This window comes from Myotis myotis, unplaced genomic scaffold (assembly GCF_014108235.1).
Source record: "Myotis myotis isolate mMyoMyo1 unplaced genomic scaffold, mMyoMyo1.p scaffold_m19_p_2, whole genome shotgun sequence".
NCBI lineage: Eukaryota > Metazoa > Chordata > Mammalia > Chiroptera > Vespertilionidae > Myotis > Myotis myotis.
Window position 1 is genome coordinate 187468622 of NW_023416324.1, and position 25157 is coordinate 187493778.

The 25157-nt window shown below is 38.1% G+C and overlaps 1 protein-coding gene across 1 annotated transcript in view; it reads right to left on the minus strand.

Annotated features, from left to right (window-relative positions):
• The window catches only part of LOC118677522 (EGF-like and EMI domain-containing protein 1), a 610230-nt gene that overhangs the window by 98679 nt on the left and 486394 nt on the right, over window positions 1-25157 (minus strand). Inside the window, exons 7-14 of the mRNA XM_036352669.1 lie at window positions 22980-23099; window positions 21107-21229; window positions 15068-15205; window positions 10681-10803; window positions 8711-8905; window positions 6627-6758; window positions 2733-2861; window positions 1643-1771 (exon numbers count right to left, since the gene is read on the minus strand). Of these exons, the coding sequence (XP_036208562.1) occupies window positions 1643-1771; window positions 2733-2861; window positions 6627-6758; window positions 8711-8905; window positions 10681-10803; window positions 15068-15205; window positions 21107-21229; window positions 22980-23099 (1089 nt within the window). The remainder of the gene's footprint in view (window positions 1-1642; window positions 1772-2732; window positions 2862-6626; window positions 6759-8710; window positions 8906-10680; window positions 10804-15067; window positions 15206-21106; window positions 21230-22979; window positions 23100-25157) is intronic.

Genomic DNA, 25157 nt, shown 5'->3' on the forward strand with positions numbered 1-25157 from the left:
CCTCTGAACCTGCATTTTTCACATTTACCCCTGCCTTCTCCCTTTCTCTTCTATATTACTAACCCAAGCCAGACCGTTCCTCATTACCCAGGTTTAGCTTTCCATGATGCCTTCCTGGCTCTCTATTTGGAGTCACAATTTACTCTCTGTTTTCTCAGGACATACCTTTATAAAATAGACAAAATCCATGGATAATCAACTAAAAATGCAATATAAAACTCTAAAAGGTCTCTGTTATTAAGAAACTAGAGCAGGGGTAGGCAAACTTTTTGACTCGAGGGCCACAATGGGTTCTTAAACTGGACCGGAGGGCCGGAACAAAAGCATGGATGGAGTGTTTGTGTGAACTAATATAAATTCAAAGTAAACATCATTACATAAAAGGGTACGGTCTTTTTTTTCAATAGTTTTATTCATTTCAAACAGGCCGGATCCAGCCCATGGGCCGTAGTTTGTCCACGGCTGAACTAGAGGCTCAGTGCATGAAATTCATGCAGTGGGGAGGGTGTCCCTCAGCCCAGCCTGCACCCTCTCCAATCTGGGATCCCTCTCACAATCCAGAACTGCTGGATCCCAACTGCTCACCTGCCTGCCTATCTGATTGCCCTAACCACTTCTGCCTGCCAGCCTGATCACCCTGAACCACTCCCCTGCCAGCCTGACCAATGTCTAACTGCTCCCCTGCCGGCCCAATTGCCCCTAACTGCCCTCCCCTGCCAGCCTGGTCACCCCCAACTGCCCTCCCCTGCAGGCCTGATCCCCTCAACTGCCCCCCTTACAGGGCTGGTCCCTCCCAACTGCCCTCCCCTGCTGGCCTGATTGCCCACAACTGCCCTCCCCTGCAGGCCTGGTTCCTGCCCAACTGCCCTCCCCTGCTGGCCTGATTGCCTACAACTGCCCTCCCCTGCCGGCCATCCTGTGTTCACATGGGGGCGGCCATCTTGTGTGTTGGAGTGATGGTCAACTTGCATATTACCTCTTTATTAGATAGAAAGATGGGTCATGGTATTTCTGAGGTCCACTTGGGAGGACTTTCAGAGGAGAGCACACAGAACAGGTAGAGGAACAGGATAGAGAATGTTTCAGGCTCGCAGGTGCTCGCACATAACTACAAGATGGGATGGTGGGCACCCAGAGACGTCCCATTAGGAGAAATCCTATAAGCTACTTAAGAGACTGAATTACTTATTGGTGATTGTGTGTTCTCACATCTTTTGCAAAACATGATTGATGGCCAAAATGCAAAATAAATAGCCTGTTGCAGAAATTTTAGGGAATGATATTGTTATGCACTAGAACCCAGAAATAATGGAGACTTTTTCTGTTCATTTTAATATGCAGCTGCCACAAAGTGCCAAGCCTCCTTCTAAATGAGCTAGTAACATTTCTTTCTCAATAATTAAGGTAAACACTAATGAGGAAAACACGTAAAGAATTCAGATATAGTTTTCTTTCATTCATCAAAATCTAAAGTCTCTAAAATAAGAAGTTTAATCTAAGACTAGAACATAAATTATCACATATACATACATATGTGTGTGTGTGTAAATTATGGTTTTGGTCTCTTCCTTTTTCTAATTTTTGGTACTTTTCTGAGCCTCCTTGCTTCACACAGAGAGCAAATGTAGTGCCTGTGACTTACTCAGATGACAAAACCTCCCATAGCGCCCTGGCTCACACACACAGGCACCGTACACCCTGTGGCAATGGCCATTGTTGGCACAGTTACATTTCCTTTTGCAGTTCTTCCCAAAGAGTCCTTTAGGGCATCCTAGAGGTGGGAGCACAAACAAAGCACACATTAACCCATATGCAAAACTTGCTAGAGCTGCTGTTACATGAAATAAGGAGCTCGCAAAAGGTGAGATGTTCCCAGTCTGGGTGGACTGAGGCTGCTGAGAACTTTTAAAATTTACCCTCTGCCTAAATTCTATAATGATTGGACACTCCTGTCAGGTTAAAACTCCAAACTTAACAAGACTGTGAGCCTCTACTTCGACTGCCTCGTGCAGCACTGCTACTCTCCGAAGGACTTTTACTCCACCCGCTGACCTGGTTCCTCTAAGGTACCTCACTCCTACCCACTTCAGAGTCTGGACCTGCTCTTCTCTCACACTTTCCCTGTCTCATGCCCCTCATTTTGCAAGCTTCTGCTGCAGTGCACCTTTTCTAGAAGTTGCTCACACTGACTGTATTTTCCTCATGTTCTGATCACAAAGCACACATTACCATATCATAATGTGTGGCCCAGTGCCTTGCAAAGACTTTATATAATTTGAATGAATGAATATAGATTATCCCGGGGAATGAATATTTGGGACGCCAATAGGAGCCTTCGTGTAACTCTCAAGAGAATGAAGTAAACTTGGCTCCCATCTCCCCAGTTCCATGATCTGTGGGACCCTAATAAACTCCTCATGATCTCTGGAAATCCCTAAAGACATATCTTCATTGACTATCTGCCTTCAGCTCTTGGGCCTGGGAAAGCAGTTCACTTTTTGGCTTTATCAACCTATGTAGAAAATGTGGCCTTTCCCCTGGTCTCTATGAAAAACCCACACACAGCCTCAGTGGCATTTTGTAAGTTTTCATTCATAATTTCTTCTCTTTCCCTCTTCTCCTTTTTCCCTCTGATTTTCACCTCCTCTCCTCCTTTTAATTATGAAAAGCAAATAAGTAAGTCTCAAGACTTTAAAGAGTTGTCTCATGTGACCAGCACCAGACAGTCCTACCATGTTCACAGGTTTTCCCATGCACCCCTGGGGGGCACTGGCACTGCCCAGTTAGAGGATCGCAGGTGCCTCCATTCTGACAATGGCAGACGCTTCCACATTCTTCCCCACTGGTCTCGGGGGAACAAGCTATGAAAGAAATGGAGAAGTTGAGCAATCACAGTATAACATACTCATTGTGATACAAATGGAAAAAAAACACACACAACAATCTTGTCTTCCTATTAGAACGGGTACCAAGTAATCAAAATCTTCGTAATTTGCAGACCTGAGAAGTGTCTCTGGCATGCTCCCAGTTTAAATGGCCTAATAATTCCTCAGGATTACTGATGTAGGTACTTAAAATGGTTGCTGAGGTGCTGCTAAGAAAGTTTGCATACAAAATGTACCTTGTTCCTTAAACTCTAACCATCACATTTTCAAAGCTTAGATATCCTTGCTGTATAACTCCAAAAACTTTAATGAGAAACAAACTGCACCTTCTATTTAAAAAAAAATGGAAAGAAAATGTAGGAAAAGAATGGCATGTATTTTTCACCAGGAATAAATGCAATTAAGACTGTCTTGAGGGTCCCAAGGTAATTTACATTCTTCATCAAAGAATGATGAAGTCAAACAAACAACTGCTTTGTTGTTTTGGGGGAAAGTGTTCAGTAGCCCAATAAAAATAATAAATTGGGAAAAATGTCTGTAGCTTTATTTTAATTTTAACTTGGATAAATACAGCTGTTTAGAAAATGTCAGTAGCCATTTTAATTGACATTTTATCATAATAGGTACATATTACAAAACTACATTTATATCACCTCCTCTATTCACCCACCCACACCATCCCAGATGCTTATATGGAAACTTGGCTTCTTATGCACTTTTTTTTCTTTACTTTCAAGCCCTAGGCTACTATGAAAAGGAAAGAGGAAAACAAAAGTAATAAGAGAGAAAAACTGTCAACAAACATTGGTTTAGGTGTACATTGCTAATTTACATGTAGTAAGTCTTTGAATTCTTACAGTGACAATAGAAGGGATGAGTAGAAAAAATCCACCCGAAAAAGAAAGCTAAGGAAGTTTACATAACTTGCACAGTATCTAGATTACAGCAAATCATCAACTCAACATCTGCAAACCATGCTATTATCTGTCAATACCCCACACAGTAGAATATGATACCACATAGTGCACAGATATGCAAAGTAATTCATTAGCATCAAACAGAGCAATGGGCCTGGAGGAACAAATTTTTAAACAAACATACCCCAAACGATAGCTGGATGATTTGGAAGGAGTCATGAAGCCTCCCCTCCATATATAATCCATTCATTTGTCATATGAAAATAATCTTGCCTGTCAACTGGATAGAGTGTCATAATAACAAATGAAACATTCGATATGAAATCTCTTCAAAAGAAATGGAGTCCTGAAAGGTGCTATTAAAATTAATGTGATAATTTTCAAATTGTTTCATTCTAATGACATGGAAAATTCCTAACACTTCAAAGCAGATATCTTCATCATAAACCAATAAAGGGAATAGGTACAGTGGTTCTCAACCTTCCTAATGCCGCGACCCTTTAATACAGTTCCTCATGTTGTGGTGACCCCCAACCATGAAATTATTTTCGTTGCTACTTCATAACTGTAATTTTGCTACTGTTATGAATCATAATATAAATATCTGATATGCAGGATGTATTTTCATTGTTACAAATTGAACATAATTAAAGCATAGTGATTAATCACAAAAACAGTATGTAATTATATATGTGTTTTCCGATGGTCTTAGACAACCCCTGTGAAAGGATTGTTCGACCCCCAAAGGGGTCGTGACCCACAGGCTGAGAACTGCTGGGCTAGAAGATCTACTCAGTGGGAAAACTAACGTTCCAGATCTCTTTAGAATGCTCTTTTTTTAAAATTTCCCTTGCAGCATTTGAACAGCTGGGACTTTTAAAAATATGGATGATGAATGATTGGTCACATCCATTTATTGCAGTTTATAGGGATTTTAAAAAAAGTTCTCACTCACCCTTTTTTGTTAAAGAATCAGTGAACATTTTTCCCCCCATTTGGAATATTCCGTTTCATCTCTGTAAAGAATTCTTAAGAAATGCAGAAAGAAAAGCAAAAAATATATAAAATCTTCTGCTTTCAGGGACAGACTCCTGTACAGGAAGGGCCATGTGAAAACTTAAAAGATTCTCAAAGATTTTTAAAGTCAAAGAAGGGGGCATCTTATCTTCATTTTATCAGCAAGTTCATTTTTAAATATCTCTATTTTAGTTTTATATTAGACATGCTATATTCTGATGTATTTGAGATAGATTTTTAGTTTTATTTTTCATGCTGCCATGCTAGAAATGAAGGGTTTGGAAGATATATATTTTCCAACAAAACTTACAATATAAAGTAAAATGTTTATTTCCTTTTATTCATGCAAAACATTTATTTATCCTAGTTTTATGCAGTTGCAGATCAATGTCAAGTTGCAGGTCAATATAACTGAATACTTTAATATCAACTTTTCTTTATTTGTTAATTTATGCACTAGGTGCCTCCAGTTTTGAGAAACATGAGTAGGACCTTGACAATGAGCACTGGGTCTAGTCAAAGAAATGGAACAGGAGAATTGGTGTCTCTAATCAAACAGAAAGAGAGAGAGAGAGAGAGAGAGAGAGAGAGAGAGAGAGAGAGAGAGAGAGAGACTTTAAATTCACTGAAATATAAATAGTTGAGGTTAGACTGGGGCCATCAAAAAGGCTTCATACAGTAAGTAGAAATGGACAAAAATGGCAGTCTAGCAAAAGGCACAAAAATGGATAGTGCAAAGAATAAGTAGTGAGTGGTTTAGTTTCTTGGAAATGATAAGCTGAGCAAAGAGTTGTGATTAAGATCAAAAGCAAAAAAATTGAGTAGGGCTTGACTTTAGAGGGTCACTAGTGAGTAGATCGGAAACATATGCTTTATGTATCAGGAAATGGGTCACTCTTATTAAAGTTTTTTTTTTAGCAGAAGAGACACATGAGCAGAGAGATACTTAAGGAAGGTCCTCAAGACCCTAGCTAGTAATCTTGGTTAAGCCACTTCATATGTTGTGACTCAAGATCATATCTATCTCCTAATAGAAACAATATTTGTGCTTTTTCTTCCTATATGCTGGGGATTCAAATGAAAAATCTGCTCATATCATCTAAGCTAATCACAAAGGCTAAGAAAACCTTTCTCTTAAAAATGTTATAAGGTAAATTTAAAAAGAGAAAGAGAAAACAAAGATAGTTTTGTTTTTATTACTTGGTAGTTTTAGTACCTGCAAGCACACCTCCATTTAAAATATAAAGAATACATTTATTATAGGTATCATTTTTAATCTTTTATATTTTTTATGAGAGACATATAAAATACTTAAAAGTGCCATTAGCTGTACTAACATATTTTGAGAGGAAAACGAAAAGAAAACACACAAAAGAAAAGAAGCAGCAGTCAAGCAATCTCATTACTTACACTTTGCAGAACAAATCTTTTTTTTTTTTTTTGTCTTTATTGGGAATAGCTTGCCTGGGCCTAATGACTTATTTAAATGGAGGGATTTTTAATAGGCCTAGAATGCTAGGATTCTTTATTAACTTTTATGCTCCATGGATAAATAAGAAACAGTACATCAAGTTTTCCAGGGAACACAAAATCTTCCCTTTAAATCACTTGTTCACTTTAAAACCTCAGTGCTTCACAGGCATTCTCTATGCACAACAAATAAATTGGTTTCTCACCCATATCAATTGCTTACCTTGTTAAAACATTTTAGGGAGAACACACGTAGAGGAGAACTCATCGCCAGTGGTCTAGCAACAGTAAAGGAGAAGATAGCACCCTCTTACCAATTCTTCAGGGTATCACTCACTTTCATTACAAAGAATGCCACCCCAGCCAGCTGGGCAGGAGCACCCCCTCTTTCCCTCCTGGCACTGGCCTCCATTCATACAGTCCTCACAGCTCAAACTGCAATCATGTCCAAAGGTGTGATCTAAACAGACTGAAATATGATACATTTTCAGTTAGTTCAAACTGTCTACGTCACTGAAAATGGAGATGAAACATTCACACTTCACACACACATACACAAAGACACACACACACACACACACACACACACACGATATAATCCTTCAGTCCTTTAAGATATTTCTTAAAGTCCCAGAAAAAGACAACGGCAAAGAAATATCTTTTAAAGTAGATGTTATTTTATATTTTCCAATGATACTATTGAAATATAGTCCCAAAAGAATATCTAGAATATTTAATAAAGTTTAAAAAGTATGAAGGGAAATTATCATCGATTCCAGAACACCAAAATAATCAATATTCCTGCCATTTGGTGCTTGTCCTCTTCTTGAACTTTAGATAAATAGAATTGTGTCACTCTTCTTTCATTCAACGTAATGTTTTTGAGACTCACCCATACTGCACTTACACTAGTTTTTAGTTGTTGTTTTTTTAAGTCTGTATCGTATTCTAGTGTATAAGTGTATCATGAAGTGTTTTTCCATTCTCTTTTTGAGGGAAATTACCTTAATATGAATAAGGATGGAGAGATTTGATTTCTGTTGTTTTAAGGATTGTTTCAAATTTTGCCCCTGTTTCTAGTGGGGTCTCTCAGGCATCCCAATTGAATGTCTGTTATGTTGAGCAAGCCCTCTCTCCTTTGGCAGATCCTGGGCTGCGGACTCTACCTCCCCATCTCCATGATACTGCTGGTAACTGTGCTCAGCTCCTTGCCCTCTTAGCAGCTGCCTTTTAGATTCCCTGGCTTCTCTGCCTGCACAGCCACACATTAGCAAATGGCTCAAGGAGAAAAGCAGCAGAGTCAGTCCATTTCACCTGTCTGGGTCTCTCCTCTCTAGATCTTGGCCACTCAAGTTCTGGCTGCCTTAGTAGCCCTGAACTCTTTCCATTCAGACTTTCAGTCATTGAAGTATCAGAAGTTTAATGAAGAAACAGTAAAGCATTTCTACTTTTATGCAGATGCATTTACTAATATTATTATTGTGATTCACCAAAGCATGAAAATATTTCTGCCATTTTACTGAATACATCCTGAAACAATCATCAAGCTCTGTTAAACTACAGCAAATAGAGGGAGAACAAAAAGAGCAGCTCTGTTTGACAAAGAAAAGAAAAGGAAGCAGCAGTCTGGCTGCAAACTGTTACATTTGAGAGAGGAAATGCTAATTTATTTTGATCAGAAGTGATTTGATGCTTGAGTTCTGTTGTGTGGATATATGCATCTAAGAAAAACTGTTCACAATTTTAAGATACTTTCTTGGTCCATTTGAACATATTAAACAGTTAGTTCTCACTGTTTTAAAAACTGGGAAGGATCTAGATTTCAAGGCAATTTAAAGTAAGTTTTTAAATATATAAAAGCGACTTCTAATGGAGTTTTAATAGTCAGAACTGAAAAGTCCCAATCCTCCCCATTATGTTAATTTAAAGATACTTTTCAGCTCCATTTCACGGTATTGCACTTGAACAGCCCCCAACACCATGTATCCACACCTCTACACACACCTATATAGCAGCGGTTCTCAACCTGTGGGTTGCGACCCCTTTAGGGGTCGAACGACCCTTTCACAGGGGTCGCCTAAGACCATCAGAAAACACATATATAATTACATATTGTGTTTGTGATTAATCACTATGCTTTAATTATGTTCAATTTGTAACAATGAAATTGGGGGTCACCACAACATGAGGAACTGTATTAAAAGGTCGCGGCATTAGGAAGGTTGAGAACCACTGCTATATAGCAACCCTTTATTGTGAAAGGGAAGGACGACAAAAGATGATGGGTTTGCTAGGAAGCTCAGAAGTGATTTTGACCCCACTTTTCTTGCTAACATCCCATTAAAATGTTAAAATATTTGGTGAATTCTCTAATAATAATAAAAAAGAGGTGACTGCATTGAGATAAATTCTTTTACTCACCAATTTTGGGCAATAGAGCTAGTTCTCCTCGAATATTTTTTCCCACTTTGTCCTCATCTTCTTCATCTTGGTAGGTGGGAGGCAGAGAGGGAGCAACATAATGAAGCAGTCTAGACGGGCTCTTGAACAGAAGGCCTGCGAACCTCACAACTTCTAATTCCTCTTCTCGTTCCTCTAGCTCATCATCATCTAAAGCTAAGACCACACAGGAAAATGGCTGGATTCAACATGCTGGTTAAAAGAAAGAAAAAACCAAGCAAGGGTGGATGAGAGAAATGAGAGAGTTTGAACTAGACAGCCAAGGCAGGGGGCCACTGAAAGGAAGAACTCTTTGAGGCCGTTTCAAAAAGTCTCTTGTAAATGAGGGTGAGAAGCAGCTATCACAAAGCTGACACTGCAGCAGAGAGAACAAAAGGGAAAGATCTCAGTCTTTGAGGAAAGGGGAGGACAGGTTGAGTGAAGGAATATGTGGTCTCCATTGTTCCTGAAGAAGAAAATGAGGGTGGAAGTAGTTTAGAAGAGACACATGAGATTCTTCAGTGACTTACAGATGCAAGTTTTTCCATCACTTCCAATTCTGTAGCCTTCCTCACAAGTACAGTGGTATGTTCCCACAGAGTTAATACATACTTGATCACAGACTATGCTGGTATCCAGACACTCGTCCACATCTAGGAACATTTAAACAATGTCTGCTTTTAGACACTGAGAGATAAAATAGACATTGTGAAGTCATGGGCATATTTGTGTTCCTGTTGTCACCTTTATTAATTCATGACAATGTACTGTCCTATAGAAAGCTTAGCCTTGGACACTTTCTCAAGTATATCCTGCCAATTTTTTTCTTTCACTCAAGTTTATTGTAGTTCATCTACACAGACAAGGTGTTTCTAAGACCTTGTTCATGAGGTTTTGATGAGGAATTTAAAACAAAATAAATTCAATGGACTCAGGCTGTACACCATTTTGTATAATTTTCATTCATTCTTGAATTATTCCATCTCTATAATGAAGCATTTATTCCATGCATAATTCTGTACAAGGTTTATGGAGAATTTTAGAGATGGGAGAACTCTAAGCTTTAATTTCATGTGACTGTCCATATCTGAGCCTAGACATTGGTCAATGTGTTCACAATAGTAAAAGTTTACTGTTGAAGCTGGGTTTCTAAGCTTTGCCTCAAATTATGATACCTTTTTAATTTGGATGCATGTACCCAAGTATGTATATTCACACCATACAATTATCTTTTGGCTGACTTTGCTTAAGAGCAGATGGTCGATGAAATTCAAATTTCTTGGCTCCTGTTAATTGGATTAAATATGGTAAATGGTAATATATTGTACTGTGTTTAGAATATATAGATACCATAACTGTGTTTTCTTTGCTGTTACCTACATTGCAAGGCTGAGGAGCTTGGTGTCTATATGAAAAAAAAACAAAAACATACCTATCATCCTCAACATAATTCAGGAATTTGCTTCTTTAAGCATGATATTCTTATATATGTTGACTTATTAAAAAAGATCATCTTACATTTCCTTTGATTTGAAGAAAAATGTGGTTCGAAATAATGGTAATGATTATAAAGTGAAAATTTAAAGATTCCATGTTTTAAAAATAAACTTAAAAAAAGTAAATGATAGCAATGGCTCAAATGAGCTGTTCTTAATGTAATGGTGTAAAAAAGTGAATTAACTCTACTCATTAAATTTATACTCTCTTGTGAAAACAAATACATAATCTAGAAACCATCTGAAAGGTAAGTGAACCAATTTTAACAAGTAACTTAGAAAATTATAAAATTGCATCTTAAAACTTGCATTAGTAAATAGTAGAACCAGGTAGACATCCAAGTCTCTTCAGGGCGAGGCCTTCCCTTTCCCATCCTAACCCCCTTCCTCACATGTTCCTCCTTCACTGATTGCCTCATCACACCCGTGATTTCATATTATTTCTCAGGAACTTACCATCACACCCACAACCATCAGAACTGATCTGAAAGCCTTCCTTACAACTGCATTCATAGCCTCCCAAGTAGTTGATGCAGAGCTGGGCACAGCAGGCTTCTCCACTCTCACACTCATCAAGGTCTGAAGGGGAAAAGGACATTTCTGTTGTTTCAGAGACAGGAACTTCACTGAGCTATAGAATTAAATTAAAGCCTCACTTATAAATGAAAATTGTTTTACTACTCAATTTCTATTTCTCAGGCCACATTGTAGAGACATCAAAGCAACTATAACACAGAAAGAATGAGGCTCACATTCGCCTTTATGTTTCTTGCATGTTTTTCCTATTGTCTGTCATTTATTTTTTAAAGTATGTAAATAATCTCCAAATGCATTTATAAGCACAGGAAAAGAGATTTCTGCTATTTTTCCAGTTTAAACAGCAAGTTGACTAAATAAACAGAGAACTTGAAGAAGAACAACAACAACATCGAAACAGCTTGAGAGGAAGAGTCAAAAATTCCACTTAGCGAACATTTGAGAGCAAAGAGGAGGCAGTCCTACACTTGTTCTAGACCTTCAGATGACAGAGCTTTGCAAGCAACTGGAATTCACAAAACTGGGAAGAGAAGTGGCAGCTGCAATTTGGAGAGAGGGCAGACAATCTTTTTAAATATTGTGTTTTGAATTATAGAATATTTCAGAGGCTTTGCTTGAACTTTGTGATGATGCTTTGGCTAGGATGAGTGGGGTCATGGTTTTTCATTTTATTGTTGGTGACATTACCCTGGCATGTCCTATCCGATAAACAGCTTTCTAAGTGATGCTCTTTAAGTGTCCTTCAGCATTGTTATCCCAGAATTCTACAATCCTGAATATTTCGTCCACATACATAACTGCTCTGAGGAAAATAAAAATGCACCAGAATTAAGTCAAATTGAAACCCTTTAGCCAAAGAATAATCTATTTGGCTTGAGTTTTGAGGTGATCATTCCTAACATAACTGTCCAAGGAGTAGCAACAGACTGTTCACCCACTATTTCCCTCAGGCTAGACGCCTGGGAATTGGGTGGTCAGGGTTTTTGGCTATAGGCTCTTGGTTCAATTCCACCGTGTGTTTGTTGAGCTGGTATGTTGGCTGGCCTGTCAGTGTTGAGTTTACAAAGTCCCATTGCTCCCTAACTACATGAGCAGCCACAGATATAAAAGGTCAATATCTCAATTAACATTGGAAACGGTACCAGTGTAAGGAAATGTAGACAAGAGAAAGGGAGGAAAGAAAATGCAGTCAATTATCTAAGGTGAGGGGTCACCATACAACTTCTAAAGGAAGGTCATTTGGACACAAAACATTCTTTCTCCTGCAAAATGTCAGAAGCAGTGCTACTCACAAAATTCTCGGTGATATTTTTTCCTCTCTTTTATTAAACCATCCTTTGTCCTTTGGGTTAAATAGCATGAATAGAGAGGGCAAAATTGCTTTTAATAATTCACTTTTATTTAATTTAAAACATTATCCTTAATGGGTTTTTTAAAAATATATATTTTAAAGTCTTCTCAAATACTAATAGAGCCTCCAAACACGTATGTCTCAGGATTCCTTGTTCTCAGATACTAGGAGCACAACTGTATCACAATTGGAAAATGACCTTCACGGTCTATCATTTTATGATCTATTTAGATTCTTCTTCTATCATCATTCCTCTGGGGTGATTTCTAGCTTGTCTCCTGTAAACCATCTAGTCTGAAACTCACCTGAAACCCCGCCCTTCTTACATCACAAGCCTTTCTTAAAATGCTGTGTCCCTTCAACGCTTACATCACCTGTTTCCTAATTTCCTTGACTAATTTTCAGATCTTATTTGGTAAGATCTTTGCTTGCTAATGTTTCCCTTTTTATTTTCCTCCTCATTGATAATCATGTTTTTCTTACATTGGGTAGTATTGCCAATTGCAGAGAAATTCACCTATTCATAAAAACTTAGCGCTCATCAAAAATAGAGCTTCAATTAAAGCCAGGCAAAACAATTAAAAATTTCAGTTTTGACTTCAGAAAAGCATGAAAATTAAACCTTAGAAAAAAATGATCTTTTGTATGTGCCCCCCCCCATACATAGCGTTGAACAAACTCAGAAGATTAGAAAAAATTGTGTTTCTAATATCTAATGATTGTTAAATGTAGAGAGCTTACTGCTGATCAGACACTTGAATTTTCTAGAGCTGTCTTTCAAATTGTGTTAACACATCTCTAGGTTTTAGCCCTAATACATTTTTGCAGTTGGGAAAGACAGGTTGACAATTTGCAGACTGGACAACTTATTTTCCCATTTATTTGTACATTCTCAAATATAAAAAATGTTGATCCTAAAATAAGCTAAAAAGAAAATTCTTTAATTTCTTCCAGATATGAATATTTTTACAAATCATCCATGACCTTAATCTGTTCTCAGGTAAATAAGCAAAGTATGTATGTGTACCCTCCAAACAATTCATTGCCTTACTATAGTGAATATTTGGTCTTTAGGAATGAGTGTTATTTATTGTTGGGAAATGAAATAAACTTAAGCCATAAACAATATAATGTCATGCTGAAATCTCATAAATATGCAATTTTCTATATTTTGACCATGGCAGATGTTATTTTTTTCTAGTTATAAATACGAATTTTACTGAATTGTGCTTTTCAAAGAATAAGGAATGACATGAAATTGTAAGTCACAAACAAAAGGTTTAGTGAAAAGACAAGTAGAGAGCAAGGAAGGGAAGGAGGAAGAAAAAAAGGAACCCCTTATTTTTTCCAGAGATACAGGTATTAGAAAGGTAGAAAAATATAAGCAAGTTTTTCATTAAATAATAAGAAGAAATGAAAGCAATGGGTTTCATTAAAGCAGCAACTGTAGACTCAAAAAAATGCAGGAGGCAATGTTGGATCAAGATATACAAGTAATGACATTGTTTTGGTTAAAGGATTTATGAAACCAGAAAACTTCAAAATCCCTTGAAGCTGATACTGTTACATAAGAAATTCCAAATACTTACACCTTTGAAATTCACCTCTTTTATGATACTCTAGTTTGTCTCTAACCATACTGAATAGATAAAATGGTCAAACATTTTTTTAGTAGTCATAATTTTTAAGAAAGGTCATATAAAGCAACACACAAAAAAACAAGCAAATATGATACTTAATTCCAGAATAATGGCAAATTGCTTTAGAGGGGCTTGTAGGTGCTCTCAGACACAGAGCATATAATGATATAGTTTGATGCTCACTCTCCCTGTTTTTAGTAGATATTCCCTTTTCTCAGAAGTTCTAAATTCCACATTCATTATGAAGCAAGGTTGAAGTAAAATTTATTTTTCTCATTGTCTCTAATGATATGAGTTCTAATAATATGTTCAGAAAAGTTATTTATTAAAAATGCATTTGAGTTGGGATTTCCAAAGAATTTTAAAGTTTTCTTTTGGAATGTAGGTGCCTGTCATATCAAAGTTGAACATGCATCCAAGCCATCACCAAGTTGAAAAGGAAATGCAGCCCTAACCGGTTTGGCTCAATGGATAGAGCATCGGCCTGTGAATTCAAGGGTCCCAGGTTCGATTCCGGTCAAGGGCATGTACCTTGGTTGTGGACACATACCCAGTAGGGAGTGTGCAGGAGGCAGCTGATTGATGTTTCTCTCTCATCAATGTTTCTAGAAACATCATCAGTGTTTCTAACTCTCTATCCCTCTCCCTTTCTCTCTGTAAAAAAATCAATAAAAATATACATGTTTTTTTTTTTAAAAAAAGAAAAGGAAATGCAGTCCAGCCGGCATCACTCAGTGGTTGAGCATCCACCTATGGACCAGGAGATCACAGTTTGATTCTAATTCCTGACCAGGACACATGTCCGGGTTGTGGGCTCAATCCCTAGTGTGGGACTTGCAGGAGGCAGCCAATTAAAGATCCTCTCTCATCATTGATGTTTCTATTTCTCTTTTCCCCCTCTCTCTTACTCTCTGAAATCAATAAAAATATATTTTAAAGAAAGAAAAGAAATGCATATGATTGAGCTTCTGCATGGGGTAGAGAGAAGTAGGGTACGTGGTAGCATTTGTTGAGTTACAAATTGCATTCAGTCGTTAGACAGGCCTTGGGATATTTTTCTGAAATAAAACTAAGTCCATATATTTTGTTAAATGTTTTAAAGCTCCTTTCACTTTAAAGTAAATATCCAAATATCATGATGTCTTCTGCCAATTAATATTTCTTTTACATTTATCTAGTAGCCAGAGACTGTTTGATTTATTTCTCCATGCAGTTTGAGAGATGTAGCTCAGATTACGGCAATAAGTATTAGAGAGGAAAGGGCTAAATGAATCCTGGACAGCTCTAAAGGAAGATGGCATTTACCATACATTACCTATGCATGTTTTCTCATCTGAATCAAGCCGGTGTCCATGGTTACAGGAACAACGGGGCCCACCAAGTGCATGTTCACAGTGATGTGAACAACCACCATTGTTCTTTTCACAGCTATTGACAATTTCCAATTCAATCCCTTTCCAAACAAGCAGAGGAGGGTTATTAGCATAACAGCAGAGAAACCTGAATATATGTCAACAAGAGGAATACTCTGTTTGGAGGACAACACACTTTATTGGAAATTTATCAATCCTCTACACATATAAAAGTAAAAGTCTGAGGGGCTATTAAGGATTGCAAATGTCTATACAATATCAAAACACTAATAAACCTATAAGTAATATTAAGTTGACAAAATGGTGTAGAAAGGGAAATAGTCCACCACTGGTTATTAAACACTTATCTTAAATGACATTAACCTTTGGAGATTCTCAGTTTTTTCAGAACATAAAAAAAAAAAAATGTGTATTGAATCAGTAATCAGAAAGCACAGAGGTTGTCTGCCAGCTGACATTTCTTCTGTTCTCAAGCTAATGGTATATTATTATCTGTCCTTTCTAGAGGCTAGGAGTACTTGAAAATACTGTTAAAAATAGCCTTGAAACAGAAGTATGAACACAAAAACCAATGAATTAGCTGATCATATTTAAATAATATCATTTTAATGTGCTAATTAGCATTGAGGTATATGAAAGTCACTTATTATACAAACATACTATTACTCTGAAAACCAATTTGCTGATCCCAGTACATGTTAATTTGGGGCATTTTGGGTGACATCAAATTCACCATATGGATGCCAATTATATTGAGCACAAAGGCATTATAATCAATCATTTTTTAAGTGAGGAAATGAGAAATTTAAAAATGCTTTGAATCATTGTTAAAAGTATGGAATGTAGGTACTCTGCTATTTTTATCATTGTCCTCTATTGTTCTTCATTTGTGTTGCTTGGACAGAAACTCTTCGTAATGAGAATGTCTACGTTGATTTATTTCCTTCCATTATTAATACCTTAATCTTTTAAAAGAAGATGAGAAAGAACGGCAAGGGTACTTGGGATTGTGGTACTCCTTGAAAGTCTATATTGCCATTGAAACTGCCTAGGTATGTGCTATAGTTCCTGTACAGTTACAGTATAGAAATGATCCTCCCTCATCCTCGGCCTCCAGGCTATAGAAGGCAGCTTCCCTATGTGTCCCAGAGCACCTCCCTTCATGCCATCATTATCCTCTATTACCAAACTGATAACAGATGTTCAAAAATAGGTTTTGAATAATTGAATAAACAAAAAAGAATTATGCTAATCAATTTATTGCTGAAAATAAGAAGCCCTTTGGGTTTAGAAATAGCTATTTTAGGTCTGAGAAAAATTAGAAAGCTAAAGGAAAGATTGAAATAATAAAAGGAACTGATTTTTCATGATATGTTAACATATACTCTTTAGGGAGACATCTTTCAAATTTTGGCTCCTATTCTTGTTATTTTTCTGTGATCAATGCAGCTCTAAGACTTCTGGTAATACTTTACTTTAATTATAAATAATATTATTATAACACCATTAAAATATAAATATATACTAGAGGCCCGGTGCATGAAAATTCATGCACTGGAGGTGGAGGGGTCCCTCACACAGTGTGGGAGCCCTCAGGGGCAGGAGGTGACCAAGTGATCAGGGGAAGGCGATGCCCCCATCACACCTCTGCTGCTGTCACTGACGGCAGTGGAAGCCTCGGCTGGCCCTGGTTACCTGAGCTTTGGGCAGCCCTAGGTGGCTGGGCAGTCAATATCCAAGGCTTGCCTGCACCTCTGGCCAGCCCTGCCAGCCAGCTGCGTGCTTGCCATTCCCCCAGCGGGGCTGGAAGGACTGGGGGACTCCAGTGGGGCTGAGGGGACTGGGCACCACCATCTTGTGCCTATGGGCACTGCCATCTTTGTGACTGTGTGATGGTTAATTTGCATATTGCCTCTTTATTATATAGGATGAGACTAAAACAAGGGTATACTCAGATCTAAAACTTCCCAATAGAAGTAAGCTAAGATTTTGTGTCCTTGATACAGATGATGATGTTTAACCATAGTACTTAAAATTTTTCACTTTAAAATACTTTTTAAAATGACTCTTGTAGTTTTTCATAGGTAAAAAGTAATTATTATTTACTCTGTCTTTATATCTCTTTAAATGCATTAAATTTAAGTTAAACTACATATCGCTTGGAAAGTTGGGGACGTCTTATTTAACCAATTTCTAATCATAAAATAGTGACAGTTCATGCACAGTGCACCATGGGGATCTGATGTTGTGAGAGCCTCTGAGAAGAGATTATATAAATATACAATATTATTTTCCTACTAAAGTGTTAAAACAATATTTTCCTAAAATATACTTGCTATATAAAGAGCACATAATTCATTGTTAAACATTACCATGCTCTCAAAACATTTACTCCACCTACAGATTTTGAAAGAACTCAAAATACTAGTTTTTATCAAGAAAGTTCTGTATGTCAGTTAGTAAATATTGAAGTTTGGTGAGAGCTGCACAAAGAATTTGGCTAGCCAAATATTCACTTAAGAAAAACAAATCTAAAACCACACTTCAACCATATGTATTCAACTCTAGGGTAAACTGCTTTCCCAAGTAAATTCTATAAGAAGCCTTTACCTCATAACTCATTAATACTGGCCCCCTCTTTCATGATAACTGAGAATGCACCAGTCATATTACAAGAGATTTTATTTCAGATATTTGTAAAATGTTCCTGGCCACATTAAAAAGTCAAAATATTAATAATAAGAAAAAACCCATCCATGTTTCTCTGCCTCAGGGCATTAAGCAAAAGGCTCACTTCAGAAGAAGTTGTATCCTAATTAGTAGTAAATTTTATTTAGTTTGTTCTTTAGAAGACATATCACCATAGCAAAACTGCACTGTCTTTAAGCAGTAGAAATATAGCAACAGACCTTAAGACTTCACTGATGACCCAGGAATTAAAGAAACATAGAATTTTATGCAGTGGAGGAAAATGAAGAATTTAGTGACCCTACGTATGTCTGTTCATGAGAGAGCTTAGATAAAAAAAACATGAAATTATTTATTCTATTTATCACTATTCTTACTCTTCTCCATTAATTAAAATTGATAGAGAGATATATGTATAAAAATATATGATGAAGTTGAAAGGATAGTATATTTGGAGCCCAAAGACCCCAGTTAAAGTCCCAGTTCTCACTTACTAATTTTGTATCATTAGCTTTTGGCTTCAACATTAAATAGATAGTTCACTAAGTTGTGGAGAAATGGGAAGAGCATCTTTGGAACTGAGACTAGATATCAGCGGTTTGTTTGGAGTCAAGATTGCAATGCTTATTAGTTAAGTAAATAGAGATATTGAGTACATAGCTTGGCATATTCACAGGTAATTAAAGAAAAAAGTGGAAATATAAATTTAACATTGAGAGAGTGGCCAAAGATGGAGAGAAAAACCTGAATAGTGTGAACACACGGAAGAGAAAAAAGTATTTCAAGAAGAATGGGAGTTAGTCAACTGTGTTGAAAGCTGCTGAGAGGTCAGATAGTATAAAAGCAGAGAAGGTAACAGTCAGTCTGGTAACACAGAGGTCCTGGTTGACCATATTGAGGTAGAGGTGATAATCTGATTAATCTGAGATGATGAGACAATATAAGATGAAGAGGAGACATTAACAATGTTATAAAAAATTTGCTGTGAAGGTGATCAGATGAAGGCTCTGGTGGCACGTAGGCCTGTCAGGGTATACTTCCAGGACAGGAGCTATTGGAGTATGTTAATAAGCTGCTGAGAATGACCCAGTAGATAACTGCACCAGCAGGGATCTTCAGATAATGAAAAGGAATGGAATCCAACGTACAATGAAGAGGACAGTCTTTGATAGCAGTAGGTCCACTTCCTTCATAGCAATGGAGTCAAGGCTTCTCCATATAATTCTATGAGCAATTTCAAATCAATTGGTAGCTTGAATCATGGTTGGGGACCATTTTATTGATAACATCAGAGATAAGATAAGAATAAAGGCAAAAGAGTGATACAAAGATTTTGAAGAGAAAGGAAATATTCAACATTGGTTTTGATGGTGATGAAAGTGGACATATTCCATAGTATAGTTTTGTCCAGCCATGTTGCTGACTCATTTGAGACTTATGAATTTCAAATAAAGCCAATTAACATGGTTGTGTTTTAAACCTAGCAAAACTCTTCTGCTAAGGCATAGGTGTGAAGCGGAGGAGGAAGGGAAGAAGTCACTGAGAAAAAAGGTAGAGGATGAAGATAAGGAAGAATAAGAAATTGTTGATATACCATGATCACATGAGAGGCAGAGATAAGGAAAGCATACAAAGAAATAAGGAAGCATATTATTCTGTCATTTGAAGAAGAAGAGGGGAAGAAGAGGGTGGGTGAGGATGGGAAATACTGAGGCAGAGAACATGAAATATGAAGGAATCTGTATCAGATGGTTTTAAAGTTAGTTAAGTAGAAAGTGTGTTTCTCTATAGATTAATCAGCAGACCAGTGAGGAAGACACGAGAGAAGGAAATAGCTGCAAGAGCTATTAACAGCAGCTAATAATTCAGCTCATTAACATTTTAATATATTGTAGTAAGGGATACATTACATTACATAACTGAGCCTAGGTGAGAAAGAAGCAAAGGTTAGATGACATAGATCATAGGAGCAGAGGACGAGTCAGTGAAAGAGAATGCAAAAGTGGAAGGAAATGCTTAAAGAGGCATGAGAGAAAGGAATAAAAAATGGGGAGAACAGAAAAGGGTTGACAGGCAAGGTACTCTTTACAGCATCCAGTGTGTCTGATATTTTGCTACAAGCTAGAGCTGCTCCTTGTACTGCTGGTTCCTTCCCTCCTACTAGTTCCTTTTCCTTGAGCTTTACCTTGGAGTTACTAGAGTTTGATAAATACTGCATTGCAGAAGGGGTGAAGAAAGTCAGACTCTTCACAGGGAGAGCCATGGGTCTAAGGGAGCTCCATGTCAGAGGATTTGAGACTTAGCCCTTGTTGGCTACACTGGGTGTCACTATGCTGACCATTTTCTTTTATTTTTTTTAAATTTATATTTATTGTTGAAACTATTATAGATGCCCCCTTTCTCCCCCATTGACCCCTTCTAGCCCACACCTGTCCCTGCCTCAGGCCTTCACCACACTATTGACTGTGTCCAAGGGTTATGCATATCCTATATAATAAAAGAGTAATACACAAATTGACCCTAATGGCAGAACGACCTGGGAATGACCAGCTGCTATGATGCACACTGACCACCAGAGGGCAGACACTCAAAGCAGCAGCTGTTTCTTGGTGGTCAGTGTGCTCCCACAGGGTGAGCTCTGCTCAGCCACAAGCTGGGCTGAAGGCTGCGAGTGCAGCAGCAGTGGCAGGAGCCTATTCCACCTCCTCAGCAGTGCTAAAGATGTCTGTCTGATGGCTTCGGCCCGCTCCCCATGGGGAATGGGCCGAAGCCATCAGTGAGACATCCTCCAAGGGCTCCTGGGCTGCCAGAGGGATGTCTGACTGCCAGCTTAGAGCGGGCCTAAGCTGGCAGGTGGGCATCCCCCGAGGGGTCTGAGACTGGGAGAGGGTGCAGGCTGGGCTGAGGGACCCCTCCGAGTGCATGAATTTGCATGCACCAGGCCTCTAGTATGTATATAGTTCTTTGATTGGTTGCTTCCCACCCACCCCATGCCATCCTTCTGCCATTCAACAGTCTGTTCCATATTTCTATTTCCATATGTCTCTGGATCTATTTTGTTCATCCATTTATTTTGTTTTTTAGATTCTACATATTTTCTATTGACTCTGGGCCCATTTCTTTAAAATAAATAAAGGGTTTGAACTTCTAAGCTCTCATCCCTACCGCATCCCAGTGGCAAACATTCTCAGGAGCTTTGCATTGGCAAGATATTCAGTGTTGTTCTTTCATTACTCTTGTTTAATACTTGTCAAATGTCACACATTCCCAGGGCTGTGATTGCTGCCACTTACTGTAACACCGTTTTCCATCAGCTCCCAGCTCAGAGCCAGGGTGACAGGCACAAGTGAAAGATCCCACTGAGTTCACACAGCGATGGCCGCAGTGAGCAAGCCCTTCTGCACACTCATTTATGTCTGCAGAGAGAGAAACACACAGTGGCTGTCTTTGGAGGTTGAATTCTGATTTATGTGTAAACTATAAACATTAACTAAAGCATTCCTTCCCCTTCGACCCCCATGTCCAGTGTAACAGAAAAATATCCCAATGAATCCATATTTACAAATAAACTAACTGCTAATGACAGTAATTCTAGTGTAGGCTTATGCTCTCAAACACTTATTTCTATTATAACCTACTAGTATTTATTAATTGGTAGAAAGAGAAAAGAACACAAATAAAAAATATAGACATTCTCTATGTCCTAATAATATAGGTAGAAGTCATTACAGTTTGTCTTTGGAATATATATCATATTCATAACAAAATATTATATTTCCCTGATTTAAGGTAGTCAGTACGGGTGGCCATAGATAAGGCAGGTTTGAGGCCTTCATATGTAGCAATCTACAATATATGTTGTTCTTATGACTGTCCCTAGGCTGCGCTATTGAAACAGTGGTGCCCTCTCTCCTGACACTGAGAGCCAAGTCTATTCAGTGTCACTTCATTTTGTGGCCCATGTAGTCCTTGCTCCTTCCCTTTAGATGAATAGATCTCACAATCGTTTTTCCCTACCAGAAGGTCCGCCTTGTCATCTATACCAGGGCACTTAAGAGAAATGCCCATTACGTAAAACCCTAAGTAGGTAGTAATTAGGGGGATAGACTTTCTAAGAAGAATTGTTTTACATAAAAACTTTGAAAGAGATTTTATGTATATAGATATAGGTGTATGCACATATCTATATAGGTATATATCTATCGATTTCCCATAAACATTTAACAGATCCTATTTTGTACCAGGTGCTGAGAGAGGCAGGTCCTATGTAAACAGAGGACAAAACAGAAACATTTTCTGTCAGAAAAAGGTGTTAACACAGTCCATAGAAAATTCTATCTTAGTTTTGGCTTAAAGAAAAAAAAAAAAAAACACACCTAACACCACTCTTTAATACTTTTTCATTTTCTCAAAATATCAGTCCCATAAGTCAGGAAACGTTTTGATATTTTTTATAATTAATCCAAATATACCATTTCTCATGTCATGAAAATGTTATGATAAAATGAAGGATTCTGCAATTTCTCAGAAGTTATTAAAACAAAACACTGTCCCACAGGAATAACGTCATTTATCAGTTCTGGTCATCAAATAATTTATCACTTCATCTGTGAATTGAAGTATGTTTTGTTATATCTAGGAAACAGAAATATGTAACCTTGAATTTGTAGCTTTCCTTCCTCCCTCCATTCCTTCCTTCCTTCCTTCCTTCCTTCCTTCCTTCCTTCCTTCCTTCCTTCCTTCCTTCCTTCCTTCCTTCCCTTCCTTTTTTGTTTCAATTGCCCCTAACTCTAAGAACACTTTTGGACATACTTGGTTTTCAAAGGTTATCCATACCTTCTGTGGCCTAAAATAAAATGAAAAACTTCCCTATGTGGTTATGGAAGGTTTTGAAATATTAATTCTGGAACTCACTTCAGAATGAGAAACAGAAACCCAAATGCATTAATTCTGAAGCTACCCCAGACCTTTTCTTTGTAATTAAAAATGTCTCTGAGTTTTTATAGTATCATAAAACGCTTTTCAGAATGATCAAATAAGAGCACAAATGTTCCTTTTTAAGCATAAATGAAAACACCTTTCTCCTAGCTGCTCTAACTATTCAAACTACATTACCACAAAATTTCAAACAATTACATAATTAAGCTATCAGATTCATTTTCCTACCTCTGCAGGCCTTTTTGTCTTCAGACAGCTGGTACCCTGGGTGACAGGCACACCTGGCCACTCCATTCTCCCTCTGACAGATGTGGGCACATCCATTCACACCTGTGCAGGGGTCCATCTCTAAAAGCAATTAAGCAGTGATAGTTTGCAATTAATTAACTTGAGAAAGTTATATAGAGTGGAAGGCTGGAGAAAGGTAAAGAGGGAACTGGGGCCACTGGGTTTCTCACATAAAGATGGTCAGGACACTTGAAAATTCTTTCCCACTTCAGATGCAACTAATTCATCAAAATGTTTCCTACTGTGTGATCTGAACTCCAAAGTCTGAACAAATCAAAACATGGATCAAGGCCAAAGAAGAAGTAGCTTAATTTCACTCTTCCCAAAAGTATACCTGGTGCCCAAAGTTAAATGGAGTCAGCAGAAAATCCTCCATACACCTTTGCTCTCCCCCCACCTTCTCTCTCCATCTTTTCTACAACTTTGAGCAGCAGAATCATTCATACACAAACCTTTTTATCACCTCTAGACCTTCTCTGCCTATCTGTGTGAGACAAGGCCAACTGGAGAGACAGGGTCAATTCTTAGCTACAGCTGCCATGGAAATGAAAGAAAGAAGTTCAGATCCCTCTGGAATTATCCAGCTGGCCTCCTTCTCTCCCTCACTTGCTCCCGTCTTAGGATTAGTTATAGTCTCTGAATATCCAAACTGATGTGAAGCCACACATCCTATCAGGAACATCTCCTTACAGAGCTTACCGAATTTATGGTTGAAGTGATTCTGGTCTGACTTTGGGAATCCAGCCTTGTCTACATTAAAGGCTGCTAGGGTGGGACTGCAGTCCCCCATATGTAAAAAACATAATGCACAATACAAAGAGCAAAACAATGTATAAAGCTACCTTATCTCCACATTCTCCCCTTTTAATCCAATCACTATTATAGATAAATGCTTTCATGCATTTCTTGTAAATCCTTACAGACTATGAAAATATAAGTAATACAAATATCTATCTATTGCCGGGGTCCAACCCCAGCAGGTCCAGGGGTCCCCAAAGGTGTGGACGGAGTCAGCGAAGAAGGAATGACACGGAGACAGTGTTCAGTTGATCAGCAGCCTAGCCAGGATCTCTAGCCAAGTTCTGGTCAGGATCTCCAGCCAGGTCTGTGTCCATGTTCTCTTGCTAGGTTCTCCAGCCAGGTTCTCCAGGTTCTCCAGCCAGGTTCTGTAGCCATGTTCCCTCACTAGGTTCTCCAGCCAAGTTCTGTCCAGGTTCTCCAGCCAGGTTCAGTCACCAGGTTCTAGTCAGGTTCTCTTGCCATGTTCTATCCAGGTTCTGTAGCCAGGTTCTGTCTCTAGGTTCTTCAGCCAGGTCCAGGTTCTCTCGCTAGGTTCTGTCTCTAGGTTCTGTTGCCAGTTTCTGTCCAGGATCTTTTGCCATGTTCTGTCTCTAGGTTCTGTTTCTAGGTTCTATGGCCATTTTCTGTCCAGGATCTTTTGCCATGTTCTCTCCAGCGAAGTTCTTCTGTCTCTAGGTTCTGTGTAGGTTCTGTGTAGGTTCTGTGTCTAGGTTCTGTGTCCTGTTGTCTTGTTACATCTGTATTTATACCAGTTGATTCCAATCCTATCAATCTCTATTCCAAAGGTTAGGGCGTTTCTTATCTCCATTCCAGGGAGTAAAGATTATGTAGCTTAAGCATGATTGTTCGTAGTTAGAGTGATTAATTACCCGCCTGGCACTTAGTTAAGTGGTTTTATTCCCTCCCTAACTTCAGGGGAAAATCCCTACCTGGGGAAACAACCTTTCTCAGAGAGGTGACCTTGGTTAAAACACATAGTGCCAAGAAGGTGAGCAAACATATTAAGAACAGCATGCCATATATGCCAGGTCCCTTGAAACAGCAAGGATGGACCGGCTCCCAGCAATCTATCATCTATCTGTCTATCTATCTATCTATCTATCTATCTATCTATCTATCTATCCATCCATCCATCTACCTATCATCTCAGATGCAATAGACATTGTTTTGCTCCTTGCTTTTATTTGGGGAGAGGTTGAGTTGAAAACGCAGACCAATTAGGAAGAGTATTTCCATTTATTTTAGGTCTTTAATTAATTTCAACAATGTTTTACAGTTTTCAGTATATAATTTTTGCATTGCTTTATTAAATTTGTT